This window comes from Lissotriton vulgaris, chromosome 5, assembly GCF_964263255.1.
Source record: "Lissotriton vulgaris chromosome 5, aLisVul1.2, whole genome shotgun sequence".
Taxonomy (NCBI): domain Eukaryota; kingdom Metazoa; phylum Chordata; class Amphibia; order Caudata; family Salamandridae; genus Lissotriton; species Lissotriton vulgaris.
The window spans coordinates 54,501,143-54,513,723 of record NC_141693.1 but is presented as its reverse complement, the minus strand read 5'-3'; the positions used below and the strand labels follow the sequence as shown (position 1 = coordinate 54,513,723).

General features: G+C 49.4%; 1 protein-coding gene across 1 annotated transcript in view; it reads right to left on the bottom strand.

Annotated features, from left to right (window-relative positions):
* Positions 1–11,951, bottom strand: part of TCF19 (transcription factor 19) — a 75,404-nt gene extending 63,453 nt beyond the window's left edge. Inside the window, exon 1 of the mRNA XM_086920831.1 lies at positions 8,707–11,951. Within this exon, the coding sequence (XP_086776957.1) occupies positions 8,707–8,989 (283 nt within the window). The 5' untranslated portion in view covers positions 8,990–11,951. The remainder of the gene's footprint in view (positions 1–8,706) is intronic.
* Between the last annotated feature and the right edge of the window lie 630 nt (positions 11,952–12,581).

Genomic DNA, 12,581 nt, shown 5'->3' with positions numbered 1-12,581 from the left:
TCAGCATTGGAACTTTCACAGATTCAAACGCATTTTGAATATGAAATGTCACAAACTTCCCATCTAAGATTTCAAAGGTGAAGGTAGATCAGAGATCAGGCCCTTCCTTTGAATGTTCGCTATACAGTCACACCAGACTTTGTGGTGGCCCTCAACAAAGGAAGATGCAGGATGCTCCAGTTCTAAGGCACGATGATCAATGCAGCTGCCTGCTTTGAGTGGAGGCAGCCGAGAGCCAGCTAGTGGGTATGAACGCATTGACTATTACTGTAGGCCACCTGGATCAGACATACAGCTTACCCCAGGACTGTATAGCTGCAAACAGAAACAAGAGTCAAGTAGGGCGGTTTAAGAGGAAACAGACAAGAAGAGGAATGTGGCACAATGGACGCCGTGAACTCGATGGTCCATGGAAGCCAGATCTAAAATGCGTGCAAGACTGATCGGGCCCTCTGCAGCAGTGGTAACATTCCTTGTGGAGGAAGCCCCAGTCTGCATCTGCACACCTCAAAGTTCTAGAGATTCCACACTTCCGCAGGTACACTACAAAATACTGGATTAAATAACATTTTCTTGTTCACCTCCACAACACAGACTTAAGACGTGCCCAAATGTTTATATGCATCCAGTCACTTGAGGTCAAAATGTTGTTCGAAAAATACTCAGATCCTAACTACACCCTTTGCAGAGAGCAAAAGTGATCTTTCAAGCTTAGTTCTGCACAATCAAATGCTTCCTTGTGACAACTCGTAGCCTGTGGTGCTGGCTCTCTGTTCATATGGATGTTGTGCACACCCTATACTTTACTCACACAATGACAAGCACATTGGAGTACCTTGTGTGCCAGAAGGAACATTCACCACTGAATGAAGATTTTTAAGCTTTTCTATTTCTGTGTTGTAGAGCGGCTGCTGTTCCAAATGTACACCAAGTGAGCAGATAGCCCTGCATTTTATGCTCTGGCTCGGATAATAAACGAAAAGGGATCCTTTTAAAACTCAGTGCCAGAATGGTATGAATTGCTTTGCAGATAACACCAAACCAGGGCAAGGTGGCTAAATCACCAGACATCAGATTAGCCAATGTACTCAAGTGGACACCTCTCTCTTCAGTTAGCAACGGAGGCATTTCATGCACAGACTCTGGAAACAATTTCAGTTCGGCTCCGGCACCTGCCAGAGAAATTCAAACCCAATGTCAGCAATACATGGCTAGGCTACCTCTTAAATTTACAAACAGCCTTCTGATTAAAGTAACTGTAAAGCCACTGGTTACTTTGTTAAGGAGGACAGCGACAACCTTAGTCAACGGTATCCACTACTACGGACGGGATGGACAAAGTCCATCCAATCAGAAGATGGACACCCCCAGATTCAGAGAAACTCAGTAACTGAGAAGTTATTAGCCTCTAGCATCGCATCAAATCATGCCCCTCAAACAGAATGTGCCTTACATGCCCTAGGGCCTAGACACAATGTTCAACCATTTTGTCCACATATGCCAACAAAGGGAATCAAAAAACTCTTCACAAGAAGGATACATGCCAGCATATAAAAGTGGTTGACAGGGGGTGGTGTAGAGAGAGCACAAAATGACCTGACTCAACCATGGAAAACATGATGACCAACCCCACGCGGGGTTGGTCATCCCCAAAGTAAGGTGCCCCAACCATTTCCAGATTTACCAAGAAAACCTTTCAGCAGCAGGCAAGTCACAGATGACAGTGAGCGAGTTAAAGAAGTCTTTACATGAGAACCAAAGTCCCTGTCTCGCACTCACCTGCAGGCCAGAGCAGATGTCAGTGGAAAGCAGACCCAAGGCAGAACATTGTGTCTTCCACCTTGCAATGTAGACCAATTAAGAGCAGCTCAGCGGTGGATACCGTACTACATTGCCAAGGAGACACTAGAACGGAGCTGTCTCCCAGATGTGCCACTGGAACGGAAAAATGAAGGCATCTAGCAGGCAGTAGTCAGGACCCGTGTGTGTTATAGCAGCAGCAGGTGAAGGTAAACAAAGTGCGGCATGTCCCAGCAGAGGCCTGGGTGCCACAGGAACCAGTTCCCCTAGCTGCAAGGCATTTAATTTCAAGCGCAAAGGGCAAGTCGAAGAAAAGCAAAGACGATAAGGATGGACAACCAAAGTCAACCTGGCCATAACTTCAAACTTAGAAATTACCCAGATTTAGCGTTGTTGATTTAGCTGTACGCCTGGTCCAAAATAAATGAACTAGTCCCGTGTGTTAGGGGTAGGAAGTTCGTCACGAGGCTGGTAGCGCCAACGTGAAGAACTAACGTGTGTTTCTGACACTTTGGCAGTCAATTTTACAAGAGACAAGACCTGTCCAACAGGCATGCACAAGGTAGAACCAAAGACAGACACTGAAGTGATTTTACACTGCACTAATGTCTCCTTCTGAACACAAATCCTTTCATCTGCTCCAATTCACCCCCACACACACAGAGCCTACCCACTAAGCTGCGAGCCCTGCATTTTCTTTTTGCTGGTGCTGTCCATATTTCCCAAGCCCTGACTTCCTTCACACACTTCCCACCATTACAAATGGCACATGTGGAAACATCGCTCTATGCACACTAGAGAGTGGCCAAGGATTGAATGTGCATGTCCAAACAGGAACACGTCCCGACGTGAACACACGGCGACCAGGTCTCCAGTACACGGAGTCCATACCGTCAATTGCGTAAGAGTCGTACCCGACTACGCTTCGTGGGGGGTGCTTAACTACAGGACCCACCCAGAAAGACTTGGATTGCTATATTGCAGCACACAACCACGGCGGTTACGAATACGGTTGGAATACTATCTTTGGGATTTAACCTACAACGCTTGCTTATACTGTTTTGGAAACAATCTATTGACTCTGTTTCTTCACTAAACCTACGGTCACGTGCCCAGCTGGGTCGGAAGTATCACCAGCAGAGCGACCTCTTTGGTTTGGCTACAGCCATTAAAGCCCTGAGGATTCGCATATTGCGATGAAACACGTGTCGGCTGGCTAATTGACACAATAAAGGACTCCTACGGACTACTCTTCCACTGGAGCATCTGATTGACTTCTGTTGTTTTGTTGCATTGTAAATGTAAATGTATATGTATTTGAGCTTATATAGCGCACAGCTACCCACAGTGGGTGTCCCGGCGCTTGCTTAGGGAACCCGTCCTGGTATTCCCCTGTGAGATAGCCCCGGCAGGGTATCCACAAGGTGAAAGCCAGGCATCCCGCCGCGAGGGGCCGTTGTGGAGATTAAGCAAGCTATTGCCCAGAGTCACAGAGTGTGAACCCGTGAGTCGAGAAGGCACCGGAGCAAGAATTATCGAGTCCGTGGAATTTTTAGCCCAAGACCCGCCGAGGCGGGGAATTGAACCCTGGTCCAGGGCCGATCTCAGCTTCCGGGTCTGCCGCCTCTAACCCCTGAGCCACACTTCTCCTCCATTGTACTATAGAAAGAAGTGCTACATAATATATGTGTTACTGTTGCTTGAGTGCATTGGGTAAACCCGCTTGAATGTGCATGTAATCAGGCACTGTGAGGCTCTGCTCCATAGCTCTGTTACCCATCCACATCTTCAACCCACAAAGAATGGAGGCCGCTCACTTCACAGAATGCACCATACAAACGTCACAGAGTCACAAGTTGCTGCCGGCGCGGCAGGTTTCTGGACCAGGGTCAGCGGACTCGATAATTCTCTCGCCTCGGTGCCCACTCTGATCAGCGTATTTACAACAAGGGGTGGTGAGGGACAGAGTCTCTGAATTAAGCAGAAAGCTCTCACCCAGTCAAGAGATCAGGGCTAGATCCAACACCGTTTTTTAGCTCACTGCACCATCCCAGTTTCAGAACCTGGCTGTATGCAAATTAGTCTGTTCCTGTCCCAGTGCATGGTGGGAACAGGGCAAACCAAACTACAAAAGCCAATTCTTACACTGGGAAGGAAACAAGCTCCCGGGGACCGGTTTCTGGCATTACAGCCGTCTTCGGCCCGGTTTGCTTGAATCCTGATGGTGCAATGAGCAAGGGTCTCACATCTGAGAATACCCTTCCACGCTTAGGGTGGACAAAAATATTTACAACAAGGGGTGGTGAGGGACAGAGTCTCTGAATTAAGCAGAAAGCTCTCACCCAGTCAAGAGATCAGGGCTAGATCCAACACCGTTTTTTAGCTCACTGCACCATCCCAGTTTCAGAACCTGGCTGTATGCAAATTAGTCTGTTCCTGTCCCAGTGCATGGTGGGAACAGGGCAAACCAAACTACAAAAGCCAATTCTTACACTGGGAAGGAAACAAGCTCCCGGGGACCGGTTTCTGGCATTACAGCCGTCTTCGGCCCGGTTTGCTTGAATCCTGATGGTGCAATGAGCAAGGGTCTCACATCTGAGAATACCCTTCCACGCTTAGGGTGGACAAAAATATTTACAACAAGGGGTGGTGAGGGACAGAGTCTCTGAATTAAGCAGAAAGCTCTCACCCAGTCAAGAGATCAGGGCTAGATCCAACACCGTTTTTTAGCTCACTGCACCATCCCAGTTTCAGAACCTGGCTGTATGCAAATTAGTCTGTTCCTGTCCCAGTGCATGGTGGGAACAGGGCAAACCAAACTACAAAAGCCAATTCTTACACTGGGAAGGAAACAAGCTCCCGGGGACCGGTTTCTGGCATTACAGCCGTCTTCGGCCCGGTTTGCTTGAATCCTGATGGTGCAATGAGCAAGGGTCTCACATCTGAGAATACCCTTCCACGCTTAGGGTGGACAAAAATATTTACAACAAGGGGTGGTGAGGGACAGAGTTTCTGAATTAAGCAGAAAGCTCTCACCCAGTCAAGAGATCAGGGCTAGATCCAACACCGTTTTTTAGCTCACTGCACCATCCCAGTTTCAGAACCTGGCTGTATGCAAATTAGTCTGTTCCTGTCCCAGTGCATGGTGGGAACAGGGCAAACCAAACTACAAAAGCCAATTCTTACACTGGGAAGGAAACAAGCTCCCGGGGACCGGTTTCTGGCATTACAGCCGTCTTCGGCCCGGTTTGCTTGAATCCTGATGGTGCAATGAGCAAGGGTCTCACATCTTCACTAACGGCCCCACCAGACCGCCGGGGATGCCTGGTCTCACCCTGGAGATACCCATTAAGGGACCATCTCTCAGGGAAGCCAGGAAGGGTTTCGCAGCGGTCGAAGCGCCTTGGGACCCTCCGGGTAAGTAGTGCGCTATATAAATGCCTATACATACATACATACAAAAGAAACTACAGAAACAATATCTGGGAAAAGCAAACCAGAGGGGCTGCGGATGGAGTAAAAATGTGAGCTGTAAACAGGACTCCTCGCTGACGTGCCTTACATGAAGGTCAGGGGTTGCCTGTAAGTGATGGGAGTGAGCAGGTACTAGCCCCTCCGCAGGGCACACACCACCCATAAGAAGTGTAACCAGGACTCCTCACTGACGTGCCTTACCTGAAGGCCAGGGTTTGCCTGTAAGGAAAGGGAGTGAGCTGTCAGCTGCCCCGGCCCAGGGCACACAGCTACAATGAGAATTGTAGACAGAACTCCTCGCTGACGTGCCTTACCTGAAGGCTATGGTTTGCCGATCAGGGAAGGAATGAGCAGCGTGTAGCCCCGGCCCGGGGCACTCACTCGACTAGGACTCCACGCTGACGTGCCTTACCTGAAGGCCAGGGTTTGCCTGCAAGGGAAGGGAGGGAGCACTCAGCTGAACCGACACAGGGCACACAAAATGAGAACTGTTAACACAACTCCTTGCTGACGTGCCTTACATGAAGGCCAGGGTTTGCCAGGAAGAGAGTGAGCAGATCAATCTAAACTTAGATTAGAACATTATAGTGGTGGCCTCCTGAGAGCCTTGATGGCATCCAGCTTTCGCCCAGTGACACATGCACTGCCAATTTACAAGCTTTTGGGGGAAGGAGGGAGAGGTCTTTATACGATGGGGAGCTTTGGGGCATGTTAATGTTAACGATTTGGAGTTGACGGAAAATCATTTTCTCCGACTCCTTACCAATCATCCCCCCAGTACTCCATTTGTACCACTTAATTTAGATTTTGGCATTCGCTCTGTTACCCTATCGGCAGGGCTTGGAAGAGATTATGAAACTTCCCGGGCCATTCGATTTCCTTGGCTGGGATATATTAACAACTCCCTCGAGGAGATCAGGTGCGGCGACATGTGCTCATCCAGAAATGACCATTTGAAATCCTTGCAAAGGATGCGGAAGGTGTTGAAGCAGGTTGAGGCGACGGTGTTGACCTCTCGGGTCATGGAGAGGGAGGAGTCTAGTACGAGACCTACCTTTTTGCAATTTAAAGATACTTATCCTCTGAAAAGGTATATGGACTCAATTGAGCCTCCGGGTGCTAAGACATTATATATAAAGTTAATATTAGGGACTTCGCCACTGCAATCATTTAATGTGAAATGGCGGCACACCCTCAGTGATGCTGACCGGACCTAAGCTGCCTGTTTAACTCAGAGGTTAAGGAAACAGTAGAACATGTGTACTTTAGTCCACAGTATCATACACACAGGAGGAAATGGATCCTGCCGTTATGTCGCAACTTAGGCATCAGGGACTACAAAATTGCAACTAGGGTATTCAGGTCAGTCACAGCTCAATCAACTGTCTTTGCAGTCTCCCGGTTTCTTTAATACATGTGGAGATATAGACTGAAAAAGATTGCCCCATTGAAAAAACAGTTCAAAACATTATTTAAGTAATCTTTCAGGCGGGTCCGCTTCCTTCCATCTCCACCATTTGGCTTCCGTGCCGGGACCCTTCTGAGTAGCCGTGCTCATTATGAATGGAGGTTAACATAACATGCCCAGTTCATAGCACAGACTGTGTAATAGTAGATAATCAGTATAGGAATTGTTGGATGGAATTCATTTTTGCATATTAAAATTGTTACGATGTTCCCCCTATTTGCTGCTAGTTTTAATTGTGGGTATTTTAAATATATTAACTACTTTATTTAAATGTCACTTTCTCCTATATGCTGCTAATTATAATTGTGCGTATTACAAGGGTCTTTATTTTATATTCTACATGTTGTGTCTCTAAGTATTTTATTCGATGATTTTTATAGTTGGAACTTGATTTGCTTTTATGGCAGCTGCCGAAATAAAGTTTATTAGTAAGGCAGTGAGCAGTCAGCAGCCCCGGCCTAGGGCACACACCTACCAAGCGAGCTGCAAACAGGGCCCCTTACTGACCTGCCTTTCCTTTTATTTATTTATTTTATTTGAAATGTTTTATACAGTGCTGGCTCGACCCGGGGGTATCAGAGCTCTTTACATGAGATCAGAAAAATTACAGGAACAAAAACAGTTGTTCAGTAGCGGAGCATTCAGACAGTTGCAATTTAAAACAAAAAGAATTAGACAACAAAAAGGTCAAAGAACAAAAAACATGAGCAGGCGATACAGATGCAGAAACAGTTAGTTGTTCAGTAGCCGAGCAGTCAAACAGTTGCAATTTAAAACAAAAGCATTAGACCACAAAATGGGCACAGAACAATATACATGATACAGGTGCTATTTACAGAGTAATAAGCAGTGCCGGTAATTTTCGGTAAGGAGTAAAGTAGGGAGGAAAATAAGACTCTGGGCTGAACTGGGGGAGGGGCATGATTTGATGCGAATAGAAGGGCAAAAGTCGAAGTTGGGGAAGAGGAGGTAATGTAGTCAGATTTTGGAGGAGAGGGGTAGTGGTAGTAGTAGGAAGAGAGGAGGGAGGGGTTTAGGGGGAGGAACAGGGAGAAAAATAGAACGCGGGGAAGAGGTGAGAAGATAGAGAGAGGAGACTCATGACGGGGGAAGAAGAGTGTGGGATCGGAGGCAGGTATTATGGACCTCAATACTTGATGAGAAGGTGGTGTTTAAGGTCTTTTTTAAAGCTGAGGTAGGAGGGGTTACATCGCAGGTCATTGGGGAGAGAATTCCAGATGTTCAGGCATTTCCGGAGAAAGAGCGTGATTGTGTGGAGTTCTTCTTTAACAAAGGGGACGAGGCGGAGGATGTTGGTGCTTCTCATTGGTCTGGAGCCGCCTGCTAATTTGAGTTTGTTGGTGAGGTATGCCGGGGTGTTTTGGTGGAGAGATTTATGTGTAATGCATGCTGTCTTGTAGGAGGCTCTACTTTCAATGGGTAACCACCTTAGGGCCTTCAGGGCTAGGAATTATTATTATTATTATTATATTCTTATATAGCGCCTGATTCGACCCCCGAAGGGGTATCTTCACGCTTGCCTTGGGAACCCGTCCTGGCTTTTCCCTGTGAGATAGCCCCTACAGGGCATCCCCAAGGTGAAAGCCAGGCATCCCGCCGCGGGGGGCAGTTGTGGAGATTAAGCAAGCTTAATGCCCAAAGTTGCAGAGTGTGAACCCATGATTAGGTCAGGCACCGAAGCGAGAATTATCGAGTCCATGGACATTTGAGCTCAAGACCCGGCCGGGAATTGAACCCTGGTCCCGGGTCTGACCTCTGCTTCAGGGTCTGCCTGCTCTAACCAGTGAGCCACACTTCTCCACACACAGGAAGACGTGGTCAGTACGTTTAGTCGGTGTTTAGCCTAGCCGCTTAGTGAAGGGTGTTTCCAGTCACTGGTCGGGGTTTGCCTGTAAAGGGAAGAAGTGAGCAGTTAGTAGCCCCGGCCCAGCGCGCACACCTACCATGCGAGCTGCAGTCCAGCAGGTAGACCCGCCACTCCCCGGACGGGGCCTCGGCCTCCCTCTCGGCGTGGATCTCAGCATGGACGCGGGAGATGAGCTCCGGGTGCCGCTCGGACACCAGGGTAACATCGCAGACCTCGGCCCGCCGGCCCAGGCGGAAGGTACAACTGGGGGCCTCAGGCCGGAAGGTGTACAGGTCCTGGGAGACGGGGCTGTTAGAGCCGGGGGCCGGGGCCAAGCCGATGCGAAGGAGCTGGAAGCAGGGCAGCGCCTCTGACAGCATGGCAGGAGCCTCGGTCAGTGCCAGCCTGTGCCTGGCATCTGCAGAACCCTTCGAACCCCTCCAGAAGTATAGACGAGAACGTAGATCCAATTGTCCAGGGCTCCAAGACTAACTGTGCGGCAGTCTGGGAGGTTCACAGCCTCGCTCAGTGCCAGCCTCCGCCTGGCATCTGCAGAACCCTTCGATCCCCTCCAGAATTATAGATCAGAATGGAGATACAATGTCCAGGGCTCCTAGACTAACTGTGTGCAGCACCCTGTTTGATCCTGAGCATTTAGCAGCAACCAGGTCCCTCTAGCAATAAATGGGGGCGTTATTTGGGGGCAGCCTGGGGGTACAAGGAGCACCCCCCAAATAAAAACAGTGCAAACGGAAGATAAATATGGAGTGGGCTCAACCTATGGAAACCGCGCTCCTACTGCCATCAAAACCCAGAGGCCCAAGCGTCCTCACAAACTGCCTGCTTCAGAGCTTAAATTACTAAACTTTTTCATTAGCGGCTGTATAAAAAAGCACACTTTTCTTTAAATTAAACGGACATAAAATGTGCTTTCTTTGAATATATAAATATATATATATATATATATACATTTAATTCGTTCTCTGCCAGTGTGAGCAAGGGGCGCAAAGTACAGCAGCTGGTGGGAGGGGGGGGGGGGGCTTCCGCTAAATGCAGAAGATACAGGTCAAGATGAAGGCAGCTGAGGTTTGCACAGTGCAGACAGACAGATGGACAAGAAGCCCAAGCTCACAGTGTTTGTGGAAGCCTTGCCCACTCAAGGCCAGGGGTAAGGGAAACCAGAGGCCCTGCACTACCACCTCAAAGAGGCAGAGCCCACTTGTCAGAGGGGTCAATGGTTTAAATAGAAAGGGAGCAGTTTAGGGATGCGAATGGCAGAAAAGAATGCCTCTGCTGGAGTGCTTCAGTTTATAACCCCACGCGTAGTGCCCTTAATGAAGCGACACCTTGCTACCTATGAACTGCAGCAGCAATGACACCACCATCAGCAAGCGAGCAGCTTGCCTTACCTAATGCATAGATCAGACAAGGACTCCTGAATACACAATCTATCTGAAAGGATCCTGGAGGGGATATTCCACAAATACAGCATCCCTTTCTATTTCACAGGAAAAGCATGGTCACCAATACCTAGGAGGTAATATCTGAACCCTGCCCTCATCCACCAATGTCTTAAACTCAGACAACAGGGCATTACAGCTCAAGTCCTTCCTCAATGCGGTGCTCTGGGTTACAGCCTTGGGCTAGGAAATAAAACACAAACATATACTGGTTAAATGCCTTGAAGGTGCTGTTGGGGGCGGGAAGAGAGGGAATTGAGACGCCCAGTGTAAGTGGATAATGGCTCAAAAGCAGAATCTAGTCTCACAGGTTGATCTTTCAATAGACCCAACTAATGGTAATGGAGGGAAGGGGGGTTTCTTAAGCAATACCCAAGTAAGGGTGCCAAAAAGCACTGAAGGGTCTTCAAAACAGTCCGTCAAAAAGGTCGGACCAACTCCCACCCTCGTTATGCCCGTGCAGATTACACACTATATGTGCGTTCTCCTCTGGTAGAACCTCTGTTCATAACTCACAACTATGGGCCTTTCAGATTTCTGCAGCTCCAGAAACCTCCCAGAGGATCAGCCCACCTTCCTCAAGCTCCAACCATGAGAGGTTTAGACTGTCAAGTTGCAAATGCTGCCCCAGACCCACTCTAAGCTCAGACCAGGCATCAACTTAAACACCGCATTCAGGCCTCCTCCCCAGGTCAGTACTCCAGGCCTGCCCCAGAGCCCCTTCAGGACTGCTCAAGTTCAGAGCTCCTATCACTTGGGCCGAGCTGCACCCTCCTGTTTAATAATTATACCACCAGTCATGCATTGCCCCCTGAGGCTCAGAGTATGTATTCCCTGGAGGTGCTCAGACTCCCAAGATCTCTAACTCAATTAACCTTACCAGTTTTAAATCCAAACCTTTCAGAACCACCCATAACTCTTCAGCCTTAGAATAACCAATTCTGGACCCTGTTCAGCTTCCTGTCTAGGTACCTACCACCTATGAGCTTGAAACCAGACACCCCTGCCGTCCAGGCCCCACCCCTTAGATCAGACCACTATTCCTTTAGGCCCCAGACACCCATGCTGTCCAGACAGCATCCCTTGTGCTACTCAGGCCCTACCCCCTTAAATCAGACCTCTAAACCTTCAGGCTCTGGCACCCCTGAGGCTCAGGCTCCACCCCCTTAGAAAACCTTCAGGCTCTAGACACCAAGGATCTGCAATAGATCAAACTCCTAAACTTTTAGACTCCAGACACCCAGGCTCAGACACCCCTGCTGTTCAGGCCCCACCCCATTAGAACAGACCCCTAAACCTTCTGGCTCAGACACCCCCTGCTGTGTAGCCCAGACAGACACCACACCCCCTCAGGATCACCGCCACGCCCCCTTCACTCAGACCCTTCAGGCCACACCCCCTCAGGGTCACCGCCACGCCCCCTGAACCTTCAGGCCACGCCTCCTTCGCTCAGAGCCCTGACCCTGCAGGCTCAGACACCTCACCCTTGCTGCCCAGGCGCCGCCCACCTTCCAGTCTGCCCCCGAGCTTTTCAGCCTAGACCTAGGACACTCTAGGGCACTTTGAGACAAGTTCTAATTTCTTGAGCGCAGTTCTTTCCCTTCAGCGCCCAGGGCTCAGTGCCACGCTCCGACCCCTGCTTTGCCCTTCCCCGCCCCAGTTTCTGCCCCAGCCCTCCAGGGGTCGCCCTCTCCCTCCCAGTTCCCACCCCCTCCGGCGCGCGGTGCCCGCTCCCTCTTTCCTTTCTTCCGATTGGCTGCGGCCTGGCGCGAGCCCCACTCCAGTCAGTGCTCGCGGTCCTCCTTGGTAACTGCCGCCGGGCTCGCGCTGCCTTCTCCCGCCACCCCCCTCCCTCTAGCCCCTTGGCCGGCACCCGCGCGCGGCTGTTCCGTCCGCTTCCGGCAGTGGGTGGGGGTGGAGCCCAAGTTGCGGAGGAGGAGCGAGAGGCGGGACCACGTCCGCGGCGCTTTGAAACTTAGCGCGCGCCGCCGTCACGTGACTCCCCTCCGCTAAAAGTGGCGCGCGAGCAGCCGATGACAGACTCAAAGGCCGACGACGCCATGTTGGAAAAATTCTGCGGCTACCAATGAGTCGAGGCAGTTGACGCTTGCGCAGACCTTGCATCCACCCAGTGAACGCCCATGTGAATTGTAAGGTAGAGCTGGAACGCTAACTCTCGTTAACTGGAGAAATCACTTCGACTTTCGCACGTAGAGAGCTCGAAACAGGGCCAATGGAATTATGCGGTAGGGGAACACCGAATTACGTAGTAGGTTCACTAATTTATACCACAAGAAAAGGCAAATAATACTCTCTGGGCAAATATTTGAAAGACGATCAGTATAATCAATACGTAACTTAATTCGGTTACATTTAAAAGCATAAAAGCATACAATTGGGTTTATAAAAACAATAAAAAATTGGCAAACATTACTGACAAGAATTTTCAATTCTATTAAGGAGGATTATGCTTCTCATTTCTTTACTGTTTATTCACGGCAGCCAATAAAAA